The sequence below is a fragment of the Oryctolagus cuniculus genome, chromosome 1, assembly GCF_964237555.1.
Source record: "Oryctolagus cuniculus chromosome 1, mOryCun1.1, whole genome shotgun sequence".
Classification (NCBI taxonomy): domain Eukaryota; kingdom Metazoa; phylum Chordata; class Mammalia; order Lagomorpha; family Leporidae; genus Oryctolagus; species Oryctolagus cuniculus.
The window spans coordinates 162,767,130-162,790,713 of record NC_091432.1 but is presented as its reverse complement, the minus strand read 5'-3'; the positions used below and the strand labels follow the sequence as shown (position 1 = coordinate 162,790,713).

At 49.5% G+C, this 23,584-nt stretch overlaps 1 protein-coding gene across 27 annotated transcripts in view; it reads right to left on the bottom strand.

The window, feature by feature from the left end:
- The window catches only part of KANK1 (KN motif and ankyrin repeat domains 1), a 217,281-nt gene that overhangs the window by 12,675 nt on the left and 181,022 nt on the right, over window positions 1–23,584 (bottom strand). For 17 of the 27 annotated variants that reach the window (XM_070051193.1, XM_070051222.1, XM_070051244.1 and 14 more), the window contains 3 exons: window positions 13,680–16,355; window positions 1,253–1,441; window positions 387–495 (listed from right to left, as the gene is read on the bottom strand). In XM_070051193.1, coding sequence (XP_069907294.1) covers window positions 387–495; window positions 1,253–1,441; window positions 13,680–16,355 — 2,974 coding nt within the window. Of the gene's footprint in view, window positions 1–386; window positions 496–1,252; window positions 1,442–13,679; window positions 16,356–18,734; window positions 18,975–23,584 lie in introns of those variants that run through there. The other 10 variants (XM_070051247.1, XM_070051254.1, XM_070051250.1 and 7 more) reach the window with 4 other exon arrangements.

The window sequence follows — 23,584 nt, the reverse complement described above, 5'->3', positions numbered from 1 at the left end:
CAGGCTAGGCAAGCAGCCCTCTCTGCATGTGGATGACTACCACCAGCCCATGGAGTGATGCTCCCGGTCTCTTTCTGCTCATTGGCGAGTTCTAACATAGATAAGTACAAGTTGTCCAACAGAGCGCAGGAACCCTGCTCCCTTTTTGCTGAAGACTATGTTTTTCAGGTCAGAGGTGAGATGTCAACTGCTCTGTGTCATCAGCTATCCTTAAGAGTGACATATCCTTAAAGACAGCAAGAGGAGAAGACAGAGGCCAAGTGCACCTTCGTGAGCGGGGAATCTTCCATCACCCAGCTGTAGCAGCATCCCAAGCTAGGCACCTTGACTGTAACTTGGGAGACAGACAGGCAGTGTCCAGCGCAAGACCCACCATCGTTCCTTACCCTCCATTAATGCCAACAAACTGAAGATTCTTCTTTGTGCCATTTGAATCTTTGTTGCCATCTTTCTTCTTCATGATGGACTTCAATGTATTTTCATTATTTGTCCCTACTGTGAAAACGTGAAGGTGAGCAGAATGAACGTGAACCCTTACCAAACGAATACGTAATCTTTCCTCCTGTACCATCATTTTTTTCTCCCGTACAATGGGTATTCAGAAAGTTCATGGAAAACACATTTTATGAAAAAAGCATGTTTGGGTTTCAAATTTTTTTCACCAACATAAACTTATCTTTCACTTGCATTTTCTATGAACTTATTGAAGTTCCCTCACATGTAAATGTAGATCTTGGCATCTATTTATGAGAAAATCGCACACTGGAAAAGTGTGCGCATGCAAAGGAAGTAATCCACTGTTCCACTAATAACATTCTCTAAATAGGAAAGAAAATCTACTGGCACTTCCAGAAATAACAAAACCAGTGACAACTGGTATTTCTATCAGGCTCCACTGTTTACAGAGTGATGCTGTATCTCATCTGATCCCCAAAACCACTTAGGCACCAAAATAATGATTATTACTGTTACTCTGTTTTCTTCAATTGAGGTAACCTGGGGAAAACATACGCCTGCTGGAATGTGACAGCATGAAATGCTATTTAAAATAGAACACAATCTGCAATATCAGATACATTTCCTGAGGGGCACTGAGGTGGGTCCTTTGGCAATCTTTAAAGACAGTCTAGGCCTACTTTCCTAATAGGTACAATCTTTCCAGGTCAACTTATTAGGCACACTGATATTAAACTGGAATGCTGGCTACTGGTCCTAGATTCCTGATGAGGGGGGCCGTGAGAGAGTTGTTTACCGTAGAGGCCAGCAGCTATCTGATCATCTGTCAGGTTCACGGGCGATGATGAACTTTCCTGAGTGGGGAAGGCAACCCGGCTGCTGATGGGCCTCCCTTCTGTAGTCCCCACCTCCTGGTCCGTCTGGGACGTCAGGTGTCCTCCTGACACAAGGCCTCGGCACTTACAGGTGCATTCCAAGGTATTTCCTGTGAACAAGGAAGGGTATAGAGTGTGTGATGCAAGGATGCAAGATAGACTTAAAAACTGGGCTTTTTAGTGCCTTGTAGCTCATCATTTTCTCAAGTGGTTTCCTCCTGTGTTTGCTTTCTGGAGGAGTGGCAGCCACTGCACAAGCCACTTAAACCCAGGCCCCCAAGGCCGCCTCTGACTCTCAGCCCTTCTTCCAAAGACCACATCTGGATCTGCCAGGCTTCTCGTTTGAACTCCACGGACTCCCCCGGCTTTTCTGTTTCCCTGGCCCTGCATGCCCACTCAGCTCCAATGCCACAGTTACTGCGTCTACAACAAAACCTACCACCACCTAGAAAGAGCCAGAAACACAGCCCAGACTGCTTAGGCACAGATTCTGAACCACCCAGAAACTGGCACCAGCTGACCTGTCCAGCTGCACTACTTCAGTGTTCTCATGGTCCTGACTGGGACAGCACTGTCACGGCACATGGGACCAGGGCTCTTGCACCTACCAGGCTTGTCTCCCCATGGCCAGACCCTGTCAGTCAAATCACTGTCAGCAGAGCTGGCCAGCACCCTCTCAGCCTGCCTTTTATAACCTCTCCCGGTTTTGGTAATGCAAGGTACATGACTATAGCTGTTTTCAGGGCATGCAGTAGCTGAGGTCAACTTTGCTCCACTCACATCTGCTGAAGTGCACCTGCTTCTGTCAGACACTTATCTGTTCACTGAGTGATGCAGAAAATTAGATTCAATAATACTGTTATTAATGTCGCTGGCATGGAAGCCCTCTGCTGTGGCCAGGGAGTGCAGTGGAGGATGGCCCAGGTGCTTGGGCCCTGCACCCCATGGGAGACCAGGAAAAGCACCTGGCTCCTGGCTCCTGCCATCGGATCAGCGCGGTGCGCCGGCCGCAGCGCGCCGGCCGCGGCGGCCATTGGAGGGTGAACCAACGGCAAAAGGAAGACCTTTCTCTCTGTCTCTCTCTCTCACTGTCCACTCTGTCAAAAAAAAAAAAAAAAAAAAATGTCGCTGGCATGGAAAGAAGTTTACAGTATATGGTTAAATAAAAAAGATAATAAAATGTCATGTACAGTGTGACCCTATCAAAATACATTAATGTACAGTACAGACACAAATAGGAGAAAAGTTTTATCTAGAAGACTTTACTTCCAAAATTAAGCAGCTATGGTGATCCTAATTTTCCCCTGTATTTGCCATTGCTTCTAAAATGAATACGGATTAAGTGCTCTCAAATATCACTGTTATGGGGCCAGCGCTATGGTGTAGCGGATAAAGCCACCACTTGCGACGCCTGCATCCCATATCGGCACGAGTTTGTGTCCTGGCAGCTCCACTTTCGATCCAGCTTCCTGCCAACTGCCTAGGAAAAGCAGTGGAAGATGGTCCACATGTTTGGGACCCTACACCCATGTAAGAGACCCAGATGAAGCTCCTGGTTCCTGGCTTTAGCTGGGCTCAGCTATGGCCATCTGGGAAGTCAATGAGCATATGAAAGATCTCTCTTTCTCTGTCTCTCCCTCTCTTTCTGTAACTCTTTAAAATACATAATTTTTTTTAAATCACTCTTAGAACAATTATATGACTCAGTAATTTGATCTCCAAAAATTTCATCCTAAAGATATGCAGGGATGGTCATTGTTTCCATATTTGAAACAATGAAAAGAGGAACACATCATAGTCTGCCCCTAGGAAATTGGTAAATAAGCTTTCATACATTTACTTGAAAGAACCGCATGCAGTAATTAGAAATGTTAGTGTAGGGGTAGGCACCTGGCCCAGCTGTTACAATGCCTGTCAGGACTTTTGCGCCCCACGTAAGGATATCTGAGTTCGATACCCAGCTCTGGCTCCAGATTCCATCTTGCTGCTATTGTAGACACTGGGAGGCAGTGGTGATGGCGCAGACAGTTGCATTGCTGCCACACACATAGGAGACCCTGGGCTAAGTTCTTGCTTCTCAGTTTTGACCCAGCCCAGTTCTGGCCACTGCCAGCATTTCAGGAGTGCACCAGCAAATGGAAACTCTGTCTCTAATCGCCTCTCAAAAAATAAACAAAAGATTATTTCTTATGCTCATCACACATCTAGTCAGCGTTTAGATTTTTCTAACAGTCTGGGAACAAGTCACACATTTCTATTGGCTGCTATGGTTTTTGACTCTTGTGATACATGGGTACTCTTTCCTTTGTAAACATGGCTTTTAAAAGTACTTTTTATAAAAGATTTATTGATTTGAAAGGCAGGGTTACAGAGAGGGAGATACAGAGAGCGAGATTGTTCATCTGCTGGTTTACTCTTCAAATTGCCACAACAGCCAGGGCTGGGCCAGGCTGAAGCCAAGAGACTGGAAATCTATTCAGGTCTCCCAACGCGGGTGGCAGGAGCCTAGGTACTTGGGCCATTCCCTGCTGCTTTCCCAAGTGCATTAGCGGGAAGCAGCCGGAACACAAACCAGTGCCCGTATGGGATGCTGGTGTTGCAGGCAGCAGCTTAACCTGCTGCACCACAATGCTGGCCCCAGAAGTACTTTTATGCCCTTTTTTTTTTTTTTTTTTTGACAGGCAGAGTGGACAGTGAGAGAGAGAGACAGAGAGAAAGGTCTTCCTTTGCCATTGGTTCACCCTCCAATGGCCGCCGCAGCCGGCGCACCGCGCTGATCTGGAGCCAGGAGCCAGGTGCTTCTCCTGGTCTCCCATGGGGTGCAGGGCCCAAGCACTTGGGCCATCCTCCACTGCACTCCCGGGCCACAGCAGAGAGCTGGCCTGGAAGGGGGGCAACCGGGACAGAATCCGGCGCCCCGACCGGGACTAGAACCCGGTGTGCTGGCGCTGCAAGGCGGAGGATTAGCCTACTGAGCTGTGGCGCTGGCCTTTTTATGTTCAAGTATAATCTGTATCCTCTAAAATGCAGACTTTCCAGTGCAGGTCAGATCATCTGTCCCCCACCCCCCAAGAGGCACTGATGCTGTGCTTGCTGTACCCATGGCTTAGGTTTGTGAACTGGGACGCCATAGTTTCTCCAGTCAGGGTGGAGGCATTCGAGGGTCCTTCAGAATGCATGTGGACGCTTCCCCTGGCCTGGGGAGTTTCACTGCTCAGCTACTACCCTCCCCTATGTGCAGAGTGGTGCTGTGACTTCACGAATCCCAATCTGTGTCTGCATCTTCGGATAGTCCTCCTTCACCAATTAAATCCCACCCCCTACTCTTCTCCAGGCTCAGCCACATTCCATGGCTCTTTCCCCTTGAGTCTTTGTCCCGGGTGCCACAGCACAGGGGTCTCTTCTCCAGCACTGTCCCACAGCACTCACTGTCCAGACTAAACTGTGTGCTGCCATCTCTTGGCTCAGCTTCCCTGGTGTCTCCCGGATGGAGGGCAGCTCCCGGAGTTCCTTCCTCCAGCGCCAGGTGACAGAACGCCATGCATGAGTGCCCAGGGAACTCAGGGGAAACGCAGGCAGAGTCTGCTGAGCTAGTTGCAAAGGTGGAGCCCATCAGAAAGCATCAAAGTAGCTCCCACTCACCAAGCCAGAGGGAATCTGTCAGCAGCACCGCCAGACAATCTTTTCTGGATGGTTTCTAATTCCGGCTGGGCTTGGATGGCACCGAAACAACTGTCTGAACGCGGTAAGAACCCATCTGCAGCTATGGCACCGCAGAGGACGCCTGCACCGGCCTACGAGCCTAACAAGTGAGCACTGCCTTCACACAAAGCAAAGGAAGGGTGCAGCCGAGAAAGCCAAAAACCAGGGGCCAACAAGCAAACGCTGGCTCCCCATCAGAATGCCCTGAATTGGGTGGCAAGTTTTAAAAACACTGGTTCAAAATGAACTGTCCACAACTAGGCTTTGAAACCTCTTTTCGGCCAGCTCCACAGCTCACTAGGCTAATCATCCACCTTGTGGCGCCGGCACACCGGGTTCTAGTCCCGGTCGGGGCGCCGGATTCTGTCCCGGTTGCCCCTCTTCCAGGCCAGCTCTCTGCTGTGGCCAGGGAGTGCAGTGGAGGATGGCCCAAGTACTTGGGCCCTGCACCCCATGGGAGACCAGGATAAGCACCTGGCTCCTGGCTTCGGATCAGCGCGGTGCGCAGGCCGCAGCGCGCCAGCCGCGGCGGCCATTGGAGGGTGAACCAACAGCAAAAGGAAGACCTTTTGTCTCTCAGTGTCCACTTTGCCTGTCAAAAACAAACAAACACCAGAAACCTCTTTTCAGGCGATTCCATCATGCAGCCAAGGTTGAGACCGCTGAATTAAATTAACCAAAATAAAACCTACTACTGAAAATCAAAGGGTTTAGACTCCCCTCTGACTCCACTCATCTACCTGGATCCACATGAATTCCTAGGAATTATTTTGGAATTTAATTAACACCCCGGGGCGTTAAATGCTGCCCAAATAGGGAGAACCCAACAGGAGTAATTCCACACCGCCTTCGGAACTCTGTCACTCTGGCCTATCCGCTTCACGTTCCTACCGGGGCCACAGGTCCCACGGGTGCGGTGGGGAGTTAGTCACGGTGGAGCAGGCCACTGTGGGCAGTCTTCTGTCATTAACTCAGACTTTCAATGGTCATAAATATCCATATAGCATGAGCCTCGTTTTACAACTTGGCCAGATTGGTGCTGACTGGAAAACAGCCAGCGACAGAAATCGCAGTGTTCCGGAAACTAAGGAGCACCTCTGATGCATTAATTCCAATTCTCAAGTGTGCTCCAATTTTTTTTTGTTTTGTTTTTTGGACAGGCAGAGTGGACAGTGAGAGAGAGAGAGACAGTGAGAAAGGTCTTCCTTTGCCGTTGGTTCACCCTCCAATGGCCGCCGCGGCCGGCGCGCTGCGGCCAGCGCACCGCGCTGATCCGATGGCAGGAGCCAGGAGCCAGGTGCTTCTCCTGGTCTCCCATGGGGTGCAGGGCCCAAGCACCTGGGCCATCCTCCACTGCACTCCCTGGCCACAGCAGAGAGCTGGCCTGGAAGAGGGGCAACCGGGACAGAATCCGGCGCCCCGACCGGGACTAGAACCCGGTGTGCCAGCGCCGCTAGGTGGAGGATTAGCCTAGTGAGCCGCGGTGCCAGCTAAGTGTGCTCCAAATTTAACATGTGGTCAGAAAAGCTAAGGCAAATGGTACGGAAAAATAACTAACTTAATTATGTCCTTGATTTTAGGCACCTTAAAAGCAAACTGTTTTATAAGCAAGATAATCTGATGTAAACTAGAGTAGGAAGAGCTGCAAGACCCCCCTTCCTGGTTCCCTCAGTGACACTTAGACACTTATTCATATAGAATAGGCAGTAGTAGTTGTCATGTAGCAGTGGGTTTCAAAACTTGTTAGAAAAGAAGTTCCAGAAAATGGATTTTCAGGGGCTGGTGCTATGGTGCTGTGGGTTAAGCCACGGTCTGCAGTGCCGGCATCCCATATATGGGTGCAGGTTCAAGCCTCGGCTGTTCCACTTCTGATCCGGCTCCCTGCTAATGCACCTGAGAAAGCAATGGAAGACGGTTCCATCCTTGGGTCTTTGCACCCACATGGGAGACCAGAAAAAAGCTCCTGGCTTCAGCCTGGCCCAGCCCTGGTCATTGTGGCCATTTGGAGAATGCCATCTGGAGAATGAACCAGTGGATGGAAGATCTCTCTTTCTCTTATCTCTAACTCCACCTTTCAAATAAATAAATAATTAAAAAAAAACGGACTTTAAAAGTGGCTCTGTTCACATATTTCAGGTATTCTAACATGGTAATCCCTATCTGTATTTTTAATGTCAAGTACTTTCTGAAAACTAACCTATCAACAGTGTGACCAGTACTTAACCATTTGTAGCTAGGCATTCTAGTTTGCTTTTTTAAAGATTTATTTATTTATTTGAAATAAGAGCTACACAGAGAGAGAGAGGTTTTCTACCCGGCGGTTCACTCCCCAACTGGCTGTAATGGCAGGAGCTGCGCTGATCTGAAGCCAGGAGCTTCTTCTGGGTCTCCCATGTGGGTGCAGGGGCCCAAGGACTTGGGCCATCTTCCACTGCTTTCCCAGGCCACAGCAGAGAGCAGGCTCAGAAGTGGAACAGCTGGGATATGAACTGGCGCCCATATGTGATGCTGGCGCTTCAGGCCAGGGTGTTAACCCACTGCACCACAGCACCAGCCCCTCTAATTTGCTTTTTAAGTAACATCTAGATTACTTGTCCAGGATAGGCAGGACAGACATTTCTGGTTGAATAAGAAGGCCACTTAATCATTTAGGTATTTTCCCAAAGCATGAATTCAAAGCAATCTGAAATAATACTTCTACTTTTTCATAAAGAAAAAGGGCTTGGGCACGGCCTTCAGCCCCAGTGCCCGCCTGGGGAGCAGTCAGTAGCGACTGCTCACGAAGGGCCACCTTTTGTGCCCACAGGCCACCAGCATGCAGCTCTGGTGGAGGAGAAAGCACAATGCCTTCCTGTTTCTAGCTCCCTTCTCAGAACCCTGCCTGGTTGCCAACCTCAACAGTCAACTCCAAGTGGAGTCGGAAAACGCACACGGTCAGAGCTGCCGTCTAACCATTTTTAGGGCCAGTCTGCTGTTTTCCTGAGAACATACCACGCATCTGTCATGACCCTCTGAGCATCTAAAAGGTGGCACTCACTCAAAATGCCACAGTGGGGATTAACGATTAGATCTTCGCTCAGTACAACCCCACCTACATTTAATGACACGCTGTCCCCAAGACTGGCCCGGAAAACCCAGATGGACAGGCTGCAGTTATTCAGGTTAAAATGTGCTCTGTCTTCCCGGTACGGCGAAGGCCCGCCTCTCTGCCCAAGTCGGGCAGCTCGACCGTGAGACTCTGAGCCTGTTCTATTTGCACATTATTTGGTACGTGAAATACACCACCCGAGATGACGACTCACAGTTCTGGTGCACACGTCCTGGATTCCCAATTGACTGGCAAGTTCTTCAAGCTGCCCACCCCTTTCTCTCTCCACTGCGGTATCCCATTTTGCCTGAAGTTGTTGTTTAACACACAGCTGTCGACTGACCCAACCAGAGATGGGACAGGCAGACTGAGCCATCTTTCCCCAAGCAGGGACGCCCTGCGGCTCAGAACGGATGCCCATTGCTGTCCTCCAGTGCCAATGACTACCTGTGTCGTGTTAAATGAACATCCCTGTACTCGAAGCCACTCGAGTTCTCTGCAGCTGCCCTTCTCCATGCTTGAGCCTGAAGTGGATTCACTCAGGCTAAGAGCGCTGCAGCAAACCTGCGTCTTTGCCAAGAGCACACCTGCTCTCCACGAACAACCATTTGCAACCAGAAAGCATCAGAGCAAGACTGTCAGTCAACTGTCACCTAAGGGACTCACAAAGGTGGTGGACAGAATGACACCTTTGAGCAATGCCTGCCCAAGGTCTGCACGGTCAGTCTCTCTGAGGGCCCACGATCCCTTCAGAGAATCTTAAGAAAACTCTGCTTTTCTTCACATAAGGCCCAAACACAGTTATTCATGAAGCTCTGGACCCCAGACTAAGCAGCCTTGTTTACTACAATGTCCCTTGGGGTGCCTGCTAGGTGGTGGTAGTGGGAGTGGGGCAGCCACAGGGCAACTCATGCATTTCGGAAAGAAATGCTCTTGGGTGAATTTGATGGGCAGCCCTGTGAAGAGCTGCCTTTACAGACCAAGCCTGCTGAAACAGACCCCAGTGCAGAACCCTGATCCAGCTCTATCATCTCGCACAGGATCCCGCGCTCAGCCAGTGCCAGAAGTGAGCTCTGGAACTGCAGGCCAGCAGGCTCCACTGCACCACCACACAGCTCCAGAAACACCTGCTTTGCATTCCTTTGATGCTGCTGCTGTAGCGTTTATTCTCAAAGTGATTCAACAACAGACACTAGGCCAAGGAAACAGGAGAGAGTTAACCAGAGATGAGCTTCTGTAGCCACCACTTCCCCCTTTCTGCCTTGGCTCAGTTCTACCTACAAACTTACTCCACAGCCAGGAGGATGACTTCAAGTTCATAAACTCTTCACTAATTCCAAGGTAACTGAGCGTACAAATACAGAAGCTGAATTACAAAGCAGTCCTGGTATCTGAACATGAGCGATGAATTTTCTGGAAATTACGGTGAAGGCTACAGTTTGTAATTGCTCAGACACAATCATAAATGTTTAGAGTATCTGTAGCTGTAAGTTGTTGGTATAGACTCTTCTTTTTCCTCTCCCTTTTCCCAGATGAAAAATAAGGGGGTGGGAACAAAAAGAAACATGAGCCACTCCTTATACCAAAAGAATTCAACTGATTTACAGGAAAAACATTTTTTTCTTGAAGTTTTTCTTGACAGAAGAAACTTATTACCTCTTAAGTTTTTATTCCATAAAAAATACATTAAATTTATACTACCAGGAATTTTAAAACACTCCACAGAACACCTTTGGTCACTACCAAATTACAGGCGCATCAAAGCAGTGACACTGTCTTTTTAAATTTTTATTTATTTATTGTTTTATTTGACAGATAGAGTTAGGGAGAGATAGAGACAGAGAGAAAGGTCTTCCTTCCGTTGGTTCACCCCAAGATGGCCACTACGGCCGGAGCTACACTGATCTGAATCCAGGAGCCAGTTTCTTCCTCCTGGTCTCCCATGAGGGTGCAGGGGCCCAAGTACTGCCTTTCCAAGCCACAACAGAGAGCTGGACTGGAAGAGGAGCAACTGGGACTAAAACCCAGGGTCCATATGGGATGCCGGTGCTGCAGGCGGAGGATTAACCAAGTGAGCCATGCACCGGCCGGCACTGTCTTTCAAGTCTGAGAAAAATGTCTATGACTTTTTAGGTGTGTGTGGGTGGGTGTGTGTGTGTGTGTGTGTGTGCGCGCGCACGCGCGCAAAATAGGTAAACTGTGATTCAAATTTTGTTTAAACACCCTTCATTTTTGCCTTTGATGTGGATTCTGAATGGCTCTGGATTGAAAATTTATCGTGTTAATTTCAAGTTTTCCTATTTTTATCTACGTAATTATCTTGATAACACAGTTAGGTGGGGAGGCATAATAATGGGGCGGGGGGGGGGGGGCATTAGTCTCTAGAAGTATGAGGACCTAAAAGACCTCTGGGTGATTTTTGTTTGGCAATCTCTGCTCATCCACATCCCCGCTTCGGCAAGGCCTCACAGGGCGACAGCGACGGCCAACTTCTGCTGAGCACTTCCGCTCCGGGCTGCCAGCTGCTGCCATGTGTCCCTGCCACCAGCTCAGTCTTCACGACCACCCCGTGAGGGAACAAAGACAACGTGTGCTGGTGGCAGAGAGAGCATCTGAACAGGCTGTGTGGCTTCAGAGTGCACACTTCACAGCAATTAAAAAACAAGGGATTAGGCTCATGGAAGGGATTAGCTGCATGTGCTTTGGGGTAGGTATGGAGCCCAATTTCTCTGTTTCGGCAACAAGTTTGAAATGAATGCCTTTCTGTACTGCACAGTCTTCCAGCAGAGACAGGTGTTCTAGTCTATGTGAGCAGCTCTGTGCACTGTGGGGTGTGCACAGCAAGCCCGCATGCCTTTGGACACAGCCTCACCCCACAGGGGTGTGCACAGTGAGCCCACATGCCTTTGGACACAGCCTCACCCCACAGCCATGGGGGCTTGAGAATCTCTCCACCTGACTACACCAAGCTGCTTCCTCGGTCACCCCATATTGCCAAGCACCAAGTCACAGAAATCAAATGCTCTGCTTGGTTGAGTTCCCAACTTGATCCCTTCCTCAACAGAACTTGAGAGTCAAATGGTTCAAGTACAAACGGGATGTCAGCATCCTAAGACATGCCGGCGTGCCCTGAGTGTGGGCCGCCACTCCAACGACAGAGTGCTACTAAACCCATCTGCTCCTCAGGCCACAAATGCTGTAGTCTCCTGTGTTTTAGCCAATTAATGAGGGATTCATGTTCAGGGTCAGATCCCTGTGGTGATGTGTGGGACATCAGCAGGGCTGCAAGCAGATCCCAGCACACCTTCCTGGCCTCTGTGCTCAGTGCGTGGCCCTCAGTGTTGCAGCTGGGTTTTTTCAGCAGGAATGTGAAACAGAAACCCCAGTCTGAGGAGTTCAGGAAGGCCAGGAAGAAACTGCTTTCACAGCGATGATCCTGTGCCTTCCGCCTCTGGAAGAATTGTATTTTGACTAACATCTGACCTAATTTTGAAAGCACGTGGAAGCAGACACAGCATTAGTTCCTTAAGAGTTTGCTTCACTCCCCTTAACATTTTAATTCTGAGAATTTGGAAATGCCCCCTATAACGCTAGTAAAGTCTTTGGATGCTAAGGGGCACAAATCTACACCTCAGTTGTCAGGTTTATTATTTTCTTTTCCACAAGAAACTGTCCCACAGCACAGATACCAAAAGCCAATGCTAAGTAATAATCTATTTCAGTCCATTTCATTCAATCTCAGGCTATAAAGGGCAACAGAAGGAGTGTTTGTGGATAGCGTGCCTAAGTCCATGCTGCACATTGTCACAGGATTAACTTACTGCACAGCGTTGCCCCCGGGTGAGGTGAGTGAGCCCTGGGACAGAGGAACATGACCATGAGGAGCCAGGCAGTGAGGCCCAGGACCTCAGTGTAACTTCTGGATCATCGGCTTCCGTTTAAAGAAGAGGTGAGCAAGAATAAATACAAAGGAGGAAGAGTGAGACACACAAAACATGGAAGCACCATAATAAGGAAAAGTGGGGAAAGACTCCAGAGTTGCGGCTCCAGGCTCCCTAGTCAGAGACTCCTGCTTTGACCGCCTCACAGCTCAAAGAGCTGGACCCCTGACCACTGCCACCCTCTGTGCCCTCAGAGCGTCACTGTCCCCTCAGCACCTATCACATCCTGCCATTCAAGGAGGCTTCAAACTGTTTGCAGAAAAATGGAACTAAAAGGTAAGCTTATTCTACTGTACATAAACCCTGAAATCCACACAGTTTTTTTCATGAAAGTGTTGACGCACTCTCGAGTTACGAACCCGTAACTAGCAGGTGGGCACCATAAGGACAACTGCAGCATCCTCAGAGCCTGTCCCCACGCTTCACATACAGCAGGAAGTCAGCAGTCACCTGCTGTGTTAGGGAATTAATGGGGTGTCTTTCTGCTCATAAAACTTTAACTGCAAACATGTTATACCAGTACTTTGAATTGACAATATACTGACAGCTGTGGGTACAGACAGTATAGGATTCCTTCCCCCAGGCAATGCTGTGTAAAATGGGTGAGTATGCTAAGTATGTAACTGGAAGATCAAGAATAAAACATCGTAACACACTGGCAGCCCCTGGGATGGGCAGGTGGCACAGAGCTTCCATCTCTGCTTGGGATGCCAGCATCCCATGATCGCAGTGCCTGGTTTCAGCCCCAACTTCTCTACTTCTCTACTTCCAACTTCCTGCTAATGCACACCCTGGGAGGCAGCAGGTGACAGCTCAAGTTCTTGGGTCCCTGCTGGCCATGCAGAAGACCTGGATAGAGTTCTGGACTCCAAGCTTCAGCCTGGCTCAGCCCTGGAATTTGCAGAGTGAACTAGTGGATCAAAAATCTCTCTCTACTGTGTGTGTCTCTCTCCCGCTATCCCTCTTAGTAATTAAACAAACAAACAAACAAAACCAAAATCACAAAACCACTGGCAGCGCTCAAAGACAACTTCTAGGCCAGGCAACACTGGCTCATCTTTCTCACAGCTCGAGACTTCAGGCAGAAGCCAACAAAGCTACCAGATACTGGAATCCAGAGTTGCTTATGGAGTTTGATTCCTGGTTTTCATTCTGCCCATTACCCCCTCTGAAACTTACTCCGTGGTTTCAAAAAACAGCCCCAGCCGTCAGAAACAAGCCGAACTCCCTGGAAAGATAGCCTCCGCGGTCCTGCCTGCAGCCCCGTTTAAGTTCAGGAGCTGGAAGCTTACTCCGCCTGCCCTCGTGAGTGGCCTCGCTGTGTTAATTTGGGCTGTAGATCACTGTGGCTACCGTGGGAGTTCCCGCGGGATAAAGTGAGCTTGCTTGGTCTCAGCATGCGAGGCCCCGTGCCACGTGATGCCTCAGCAAGAAAGCCCTCGCCAGACACCACGCAGACGCTGGTGCCACGCTCTTAGGCCCTCCTCACCTCCAGAACAGTGACCCAAAGAAGCCTGTGTTCTTTATAAATGACACAGGCCCTGGCAGTCCACACACAGCAACAGAAAATGGACCAAGCCACGTTCCCACGCCCAGGCCCCCGCGGGTGCCACCTACCTGTCATGTCACCCAGACGGATTTTCTGCAGGTCGGGGTTCCTCAGCTCTTCGGTGCTTGCAGACTTCATGACAGAGTTGATGGATGACAGGGTGCTGATGAGCTGGGAGTTGAGGGAGCCAATCTGCGAGTGAGGTTCCCCAAAAGCCTCTGCCAGTTCACTGTAGTTCTCGGCCAGCAGCGTCTGCTGCTCTGCCAGGAGCTTCTGGACGCGCTCAATGTAGTGATCCAAGCTGGTCATCACCCCAGATGGAGCCTGGGCCTGGGGGTTCTCCAGGAACTCCCCTACCGGCTCATCCCCAACCCCCACGCTCCTCCTGCTGGCCACCGGTCCCACCGTCAGCTGTGGAGGCCCACACGCTATGGTCCTCATTTTGAGTCCCACCAGATAGCTGTCGTTAATATTGATCTGCCCCACGCCCGACTCTTTGGTCTTCACAGCAGATGGCCTGTCAAGCCCAGAATTGCCGGAGAGCACCGTTCCCACCCCGACAGACCGAGTCTTGGTGGAGGAGTTGACGTCCCTGACGCGGCCTTCTCCTACGGCCACTGTCCGTGTCTCCACGGTCTGTGTGCTGGTCTGCTTGTCTAAAGTACTAAGGCAGGTGTTGGTGCTGGCCTCAGCAAAGGAGGCCGTCTCGGTGTTGGTGGACTGGCTGGCCTGCTGCAAGGCGGTGCTGGTGTGCCGGTCTGTGGTGTGCGGCGCCGCCGTGACAGCAACTTCCACCCGGCCCACGGCCTCAGTGTTCACGCTCCGGGAGGCGCGCTCCGTCGGGGAGCAGACCATGACGTCAACGGAGCAGTCTCCGCAGCCGATGGACCTCACGTCTTTGAGATGCAGGTTTGTCTTGAGGAGTGTCAGGTCGTTCACAGACTCCTCCGTGTTGCTCCCCGTTTCGCAGACGCTGACTTCCACACCCACGCTCTTGTCGCAGGTGTCCAGGGTCCTCCCGGTGCACTGGTCACGGGTTTCTACCCTCTCCTTAACAACCCAGCAGCTCATGGGCAGCTCAGGCCCGGCGTCTTGATCCTTACCTTCAGGCTGGCAGGAGATGCCCACGCTCTTTGTCTGCACGGAGGTCCCGACACACGCGTTTACCATGTCCACATGCCGGCCAACCATCTGGTCTCTCGTCTGCACCACTGCCTCCACCATCTGGCTGAAAACCAGGGGCTGGGCCATGGTGGCTTTGTCAGCTCTCTTCCTGGATCCGGCAGCCTGCAGTTCCTGTTTGAGCTTCGTCATCTCACGGTCGTGCGTGGTTTCCTTCAGCTGCACTTCCAGGCGGTAGATCTTCTCCTTGAGGGCGTCTATGGTCTGCTGTTGCAGCTCAATTTCTTTGTCAGCCTCAGTAGTCACTCCAAGCATGGCCTCTGTCACGCTGACCCCAGAATTCCTCGTTTCAGTGACTGTCCCTACGGCGGCATCTCTGCAGCCCCGGGAGCCCCGGTGGTAGACCACGGTGGCATTCATGTCCTCATCGGCACCCACCGCCACCGAGCGGCACTCCCGCAGCCGGCACTGCCCATTCTCCGTGGGCTCCCACGAGGCGTCGCCGCTGCTGTCCTGGATCTTCTGCTCCAGGGCCTGCATGTCGGCGGTGAGCTGCCGGAACTCCCTTATCCTCTGGGTGCTCTGCTCCGCACTCTCCATCTCGCCCTCCTCATAGTCAATGTACAGCTCCCCGCCACCTCTCCGGGTCCGGGACAGCTGGTCCAGCTGGGAGGCATTCCCGGCGCTGTACGACCGCTTCCTCACCCCCCAGGCATCGTTCTGTGATGCAGCCCTTTGGTCTTTGAGCTGTGAGGCCAACTGCCTTTTCTCTTCTTGCAAGACGGAGATCTTAACCTGGAGCACAGGGATGGTTCGCACCTGCTCCTCGAGCTCCTTCAGGCGTTTCAGGGCAATGGCCATCTGCTCACGGATGTGCTGCAGGTGCATGGGGCTCACGTTGGTCACTGGGGTGGAGATTCCTGAGCTCAGGGGGCTGTGGCGGATGGAGCTCCCCATGGAGGAAGTGGTGGCGGCTACCGGGGCATAGCCACCATAATCCCCATTGCCTTGGTATCCATTCTGAAGCTGGTGCATGGCGGAATTGTGGTTTGCAGAGCCCATGTAGGAGGGGAGGGAGCTGGTGGAGCCCAGGCCTCCGAAACTGGCCAGCCTGGGCCTTCTGAACTCACCCGGGGTCACCTGCATGGTGACTCTCTCCTGCTCAAGTCTCCTCCGGGTCTCCATCAGCGTCTTGGTGACATGAAGATTGTGCTTTGGGAGCTGTGGCGACGGCGGTGGCAGCTGCCGATTTTCTGGGATGGTAAGAAAGGCAGGTGAGCTCTCCAGAGGGGCAGGCGGCCTTGAGACTGGAGTCGACGTGACTTGGCTTCTGGCTAGGAGGAAGCTGGGGCACTGCTTGCTGTCATCACTGTTGGAGGACGACAAGGAGTCGGTGGAAGTCCACACAGCTTGCTGACCAGGTGCGGCCCTGGCTTCCGAACATGGCACGGACGGCTTCCGCCTCTTCTGGATGTTCAGTTTCTTGATGGTGTTGCCCTTCTGTATGTCGTCCACGTATTTGAGAAAATCCAGGTCTAGCTGGTAACCATAAGGGGTCTCCACAAAGTAGGGGTCTTTCTGCTCCTTGTCATGGTCTCCATTCAGGACATCATCTGCTGTTCCTGGCAGAGAGAGCAAAGAGGACATCACCGTTTTGTCTCACACACTTCGTGGTAAGAACTAGCAGCTGAGTATGCTGCAACGCGGCAAGCAGGCACGATTTTAAGAGTTGACAGACACACGTTCTCATCTTGCCATCTGCTGAGCTGGGCAAGCCAGTTACTAAACCTCTCTGAACTTGAGTTTCCCCATGAGTAAAAATAGAGATGCATATTTCATTCATAAAGAATATATGGGATGACAATTTTCAACAGCTAAAAACAAAGCAAACCCTTGATACCTTATTTTTAAAAGAATGCATTTTCAGAACTTGAAAGCACGGTCAGATAGGGCACATTTGTCCTCTGCAGGTCCCTGCAGTATGGCAAGCAAACACTACGATCCCTATTTACCAAGCGTTGCCCAGGGCCCAGAAAGCTGGAGGCCAGCGGCAGAGTGGCAGAGGCAGAGCAGATCCAGCGGGCCTGTTCTCCCCGCTAGTCCTGGCACAGGTCTGTTGGACCCCGACCACCCCCACAAGCTCACACCTGGCCTTGATGCCTTCCTGGCTAAGAAGGCCAGGACGCAGGATGTCGGTGCCCGGCTCCTGCAGCACAGGTGCAAGAGCACAAACAGAGGACAGCCGCTGTTCTACTTTGTATCTTCCACTTCCCAATTTCTCACCATGTAAAACCATAGCCAAACCCTCCTCCAACCAGAGCCAAGTTGTCTCCCCTCTGGACAAAACATTTATGATCTCAAGGACACTTCTTCTGTCCTTATGATGAATCCACAGAGTTGCAAAGGAGAATCAAAACAAAGGGCAAACCCAGACTCCAACTACTGGGTCACGTGGCATTCAGTAAATGCCACTTGCAGCTAAACCAAACATTTTAAAAAGGAAACACAAGAACCTTTCAGAGCAGAGACCTTGCACTGCTGACCTGAGCTACACGTTTCAAATTTAAAAGCAAGGCCATTTTTATCTGTTTGGATTGTAAGGTCAAAGAACGTTATTTTTCTCAAGCCATACTAACAAGCTCCGCAGTTTAGAGCTATGGAAAGGACCCCAAAGCAGTGAGTGAAAATGTAAGCCATTTGCATTCCTGCCTCTAGGCTGGGTACACAAACCCACCTGATTAATGTCAACGTTCAAGTACATCAAAAAGTACTTCAAAAAGTTCACGGAAAACTGAATTAAAAGATAAAAGTTCGGTGCCTGGCAAATAAGAAGCCTGCACCTCATATCAGAGCACCTGGGTTTGATGCCCCACTCTGGCTCTGGTTCCTGATTCCTGCTCCTATGTACCTGGGGAAGCAGCAGGTGATGGCTCAAGCAGTGGTACCTGTTAGGAAAAGTTGCAGATTGGTGCCTCTTCAAACAGGGCAGCAAAATGTAGGAAAAGAGAGGTGCAGAACAGAGGAGGCAGTGTACGATTTACAGCCAGACCAAATTTATTCAGAGAAATAAATTCATAGAGGTAGGTGACCAACTGCCCACGAGCACCTTGAAGGAGCACAAGGCAGAAGGCCCCGACCCCCAAGGGCGGGGCCTTTTTATATTTTAGGAGGGCTAGGGATGGGGTGAGGCAGGGGGCAGAAGGCAGAGGGGAATTCCTGGAACTGGTCTTCCCTGGGGGGTGGGGTATGAAGGCAATAGGGTGTGGGACCCAATTGAGATTCAAGGGCAAGGAAGACCTTCCAATGTTTATCTCTTTTGGGCAAAGAGCAAGCATGGCTGAGGCTTCTGTCCTGGTTCCATCACTGCCCCTAACACCCCCATGGGAGACCTGGACTGCATCCCCAGCTGCTGGCCTCAGCCTGGCCCGACACTGGCTCTTGCCAGAATTTCAGGAGAACCAGCAGATGTGAGCTCCCCGTGTCTCTGTTCCCAAACATTTAAAAAAATAAATCTAAGGTAAGTGTATTTTGGTGCAAAAACCTTTTCAATCCATGCATTGTTTTTCAAACCACCATTTTAGGAAAACAGCCTAAGGACCCCCACCCCCAGGCCAGCCAGGGCTGCCGGTCTGCACTCCTGAGGCTATATACACTGCCCCATTCATAGCAAAATTCTCAGAATAACCCTTTTGTCCCCATTTGCCCTTTCTTCCAAAAGACTGGAAAGTCAAGTAGAAAAACCTAGTCCCAAAGAAGGAAAAGGGGCAGGTTTTCCTAGCGTCTCGATTTAAAGCAATATGAAACTGCTCTGGCTGTTAGAAGGCAGGCACCAGATCTCGATTCTGCAACACAGCGCGGGGTGGACTGGACTTGAAGGAAGGGTCTGCATCCATCCTTTCACAGCCCCAGGCTCGGGAGAGCTGACCCTAGAACACCGCTCACAAAACCTGTCTTTCCGCCCTTCCTTTCAACTTCCAACTCCACAGGGAGAAAGCACTCACGCAAAGCATGCCGCCAGACCTGTTTCCAGCGCTGTCTGAAACCCGCAAGCAAAGAGAAAGTGCAGGCCCCGGTGTCACACCCGGAACCCCCCCCCCCCCCCCCGGCACCCCCCCCCCCCCCCCGGGGTCGCTGTGGGGTCCCAGCCCCAGGCAAGAGGGGTCCGCAAAACTGCTCACCTCGGCGCTCCCCCCACAAAGCTCTCCAGCTGGCTCCCGCTGCTTGACCCCGCCCGACGGCCCTGGGTCCACGCCCCTTAAGGAGACCTTCAACTTTTGCACAAACTCTGCTCCAACAGGCCATGCAAAAACACCCTAAGCGGCGTTTTCACCGATGAAGTCGGCTGGGCTTCGGGCCACCACCCCCCAACACGCTCAACACTTCGGCATTCCCTGTTTTTTTTTTTTAACTTTTATTTAATAAATATAAATATAAATTTCCAAAGTACAGTTTATGGATTACAGTGGCTCCCCCCCCATAACTTCCCTCCCACCCACAACCTTCCCCTCTCCCGCTCCCTTTCCCATTCCATTCACATCAAGATTCATTTTCAATTCTCTTTGTATACAGATCAATTCAGTATATATTAAGTAAAGATTTCAACAGTTTGCACCCACACAGAAACACAAAGTGTAAAGTACTGTTTCAGTACTAGCTATAGCATTAATTCATATTGAACAACACATTAAGGACAGAGATCCCACATGAGGAGTAAGTGCACAGTGACTCCTGTTGTTGACTTAACAATTTGACACTCTTGTTTTTGGCATCAGTAATCACCCTAGGCTGTTGTCATGAGTTGCCAAAGCTATGGAAGCCTTTTGAGTTTGCCGACTCCAATCTTATTTAGACAAGGTCATAGTCAAAGTGGAAGTTCTCTCCTCCCTTCAGAGAAAGGTATCTCCTTCTTTGATGGCCTGTTCTTTCTATTGGGATCTCACTCGTAGAGATCTTTCATTTAAGTCTTTTTTTTTTTTTTTTGCCAGAGTGTCTTGGCTTTCCATGCCTAAAATACTCTCATGGGCTCTTCAGCCAGATCCGAATGCCTTAAGGGCTAATTCTGAGGCCAGAGTGCTGTTTAGGACACCTGCCATTCTATGAGTCTGCTGTGTATCCTGCTTCCCATGTTGGATCGTTCTCTCCCTTTTTGATTCTATCAGTTAGTATTAGCAGACACTAGTCTTGTTTATGTGATCCCTTTGACTCTTAGTCCTATCATTATGATCAACTGTGAACTGAAATTAATCACTTTGATTAGTGAGATGGCATTGGTACATGCCACCTTGATGGGATTGAATTGAAATCCCCTGGCACGTTTGTAACTCTACCATTTGGGGCAAGTCCGATTGAGCATGTCCCAAACTGTACCTCTCCTCCCTCTCTTATTCCCACTCTTATATTTAACAGAGATCACTTTTCAGTTAAATTTAAACACCTAAGAATAATTGTGTGTTATTTACAGAGTTCAACCAATAGTATTAAGTAGGACAAAAAAAAAAAAAAATACTAAAAGGCTAGCATCCTATTGAATGGAGAAAAGTTGGAAGCATTTCCACTGAGATCTGGTACCAGACAGGGATGCCCACTCTCACCACTGCTATTCAATATAGTTCTAGAAGTTTTAGCCAGAGCCATTAGGCAAGAAAAAGAAATTAAAGGGATACAAATTGGGAAGGAAGATGATATGATTCATTATTTAGGGGGATCCAAAGAATTCTACTAAGAGACTATTGGAATAGAAGATTTTGGCAAAGTAGCAGGATATAAAATCAATGCACAAAAATCAACAGCCTTTGTATACACAGGCAATGCCATGGCTGAGGCAGAACTTCTAAGATCAATCCCATTCACAATAGCCACAAAAACAATCAAATACCTTGGAATAAACTTAACTAAGGACGTTAAAGATCTCTATGATGAGAATTACAAAATCTTACAGAAAGAAATAGAAGAGGATACCAATAAATGGAAAAATCTTCCATGCTCATGGATTAGAAGAATCAATATCATCAAAATGTCCATTCTCCCAAAAGCAATTTATAGATTCAATGCGATACCAATCAAAATACCAAAGGCATTCTTCTCAGATCTGGACAAAATGATGCTGAAATTCATATGGAGACACAGGAGACCTCGAATAGCTAAAGCAATCTTGTACAACAAAAACAAAGCCGGAGGCTTCACAATACCAGATTTCAGGACATACTACAGGGCAGTTGTAATCAAAACAGCATGGTACTGGTACAGAAACAGATGGATAAACCAATGGAACAGAATAGAAACACCAGAAATCAATCCAAACATCTACAGCCAACTTATATTTGATCAAGGGTCCAAAACCAATTCCTGGAGCAAGGACAGTCTATTCAATAAATAGTGCTGGGAAAACTGGATTTCCACATGCAGAAGCATGAAGCAAGACCCCTACCTTTCACCTTACACAAAAATCCACTCAACATGGATTAAAGACCTAAATCTACGAACCGACACCATCCAATTATTAGAGAACATTGGAGAAACCCTGCAAGATATAGGTACCGGCAAAGACTTCTTGGAAAAGACCCCGGAAGCACAGGCATTCCTTTTTTTTCCTGTTTTGTTAATGAAAACAGGATCCTTTTGGAAGCACGTGCTCTCTGATGCAGCTGTGCCAGGAGAATAACCAGAGTGGGCAGACAGTCGCGTCGCCACAGAGAGGCTCTGTCTCCTGGCTAGAGCAGGCACCTTACCAGGAAAGGGTCTGCGTTGTGGCGTGGAAGCCGAGCAGCCTCAGCCCTGCCACCTGAGGCAGCTGAGAGGCACGCGCACGGCGCCTCTGTTCCTGGGTGCCGGGGGCACCCTCCGTCCTCATGGGCTCCAGAGCACTGCGGGCGCCCCCCTCACACACCGCCAATGAACAGCCACATCAAAACAAAACCTTTTTTTCCAGTTGTCAATATAGTACTTGCTTGGAAATTAAAAAAAATAAATAAATAAAAGTCCAAAAGACCATTTAAGGAGGGAGAAAAAAATAGTTATTCCTATCTCACCATCTAGTGGTAGGTGTTAACAATGTGCTGAACTCCGGGGGGGGGGGGGTGTGTTTTAATCTCTCAACACAGCTACTTTTCCCGTTTGCGCATGTACAACAGGGAAGGTGCACTGACTCACTGCTGAGAACTCCACAACACCAGTGACACGAGGCAGCAAAACCTTATTAGCAGGTGCGCCTTCAGTTAGTTCCGAGTAAAAAGCACAAAAGACACGGGTCACGCTCAAGTCTCCCGACGCACTTTGGACTTCTCCCTCTGGGAGTCAGGACGGGTTAGAATTTAACCACCCTCAGCTCTCCTTGTTTCCACACCGCCCAGAGAACCCGTCACCCAAACTTCACTCTCCAGCAACCCAAAAAGTGAGATGCGTGCGTTCTCAATGTGTTGTTTTCTCACAACTGCTGACGGTACAAATTACTCTGCGTTATTTATCTTCTGCTTTCTGGCTTTTCCTTTGGCACATGAACGTGAATGTAGCACTTATGGATCCCTGATTTATTTCCCAATTTTCTCAAATTTTTGAGAGGAGCCTCAAAAAGTTTGTGGAATGGTGGAATTAAAAGATAATGGGAATTTTCTGTGAACTTTCTGAAGCCCTTTGTCTCCTGGTGCTGGACAACTTTTTAAATTTCCTTTATTTCTCTCCACCTCCCTCCTCCACACACAAATCAATGAACAAGGCCTTAGGAATGAAGGAGATGTTTAGAAGTGTTTATGGAAGGAATAAATAGTTGAATATTCAGTGTAACACAGCACACTTTGAGGAGCAGCCTCCCAATCTGAATAGAGAAGTCATTTGCTAAATATTAGTGTTAAAGACATTTCTCCTATGATGCTGTCGTAACTGTTATTTTTAGGCTGTGGAATTATGGTGATTTAAATTTTATTCTTTATAAAGTTTTACAACACATGTGTGTTTGTCTTTTGAAAAGCATTCTAAGTCACAGTTGGCAAAGCTGCAGCAGGGTACTGAAGGAAACACTTAGAAAGCGCACTCGGAGAGGCATGAATGGGCAGCCAAGGCAAAGCCAGTGGACGGCCCTCAGTGTGGGTGCTCCAGTCTTCCACACCTACAGAGCTCCCAGTGTTAGGTGCACACACAGGAAGTCTGTTTCACCAGCCTCTTTTGCTGTTAGTGCGGTTAAAAGCAAGAATGTCACACTGCAAACGGCGGGAACCTCCCTCAAAAGACACAGGAACAGTTCTCCAGCCTCCTTTCGTACTTACTCCTTCTTCCACCCTGCTGCCTGGAATGCGGCTACCTCAGACCACGAGTGCACACCTAGGGATGGAGGCACGACCCACTCGGAGGAGCCTGGGTCTCAAGGGTTTGTGGTCAGAGTTACTCTAAGACCGTTGGAAAGCCCAGTTCCAAGGACAGAAACTTTGATCTCGTTCAGCTTTTGTTCGTTTTGGGTCTTTTTCACTGGCGCCAAACTGAATCATAGGAGTTTCTCCTCATACCCCCACCCCCAGAGTAAGAGGAGATCTTAAAAACAAGAAAAACGCTGCATGTTGAAATAAAACTTTGTTACAAAATTGGAATTCAAGATTCACAAAGGAAGTGAAAAACAACATTTTAAAGGCCGATCCTAGGTGGGCTACAAGGAGACCCATGACTGTAAAAGCCTTTGTGGACTCACAGAACCACGCCTGCGTGCCCAGGGCCAGAAATCCACCGGCCGAATCTGCCACTGCAATCCGAGAGTAACAGCTCCCAACACAGCACTCAGACTGCAGGGCTGTCCCTGGTGTTTAAAGAATTTTCTGAACGTCTGGAAATCTTGTGGCGGAGACTGCTCCTGGCACCACGCTCCCCT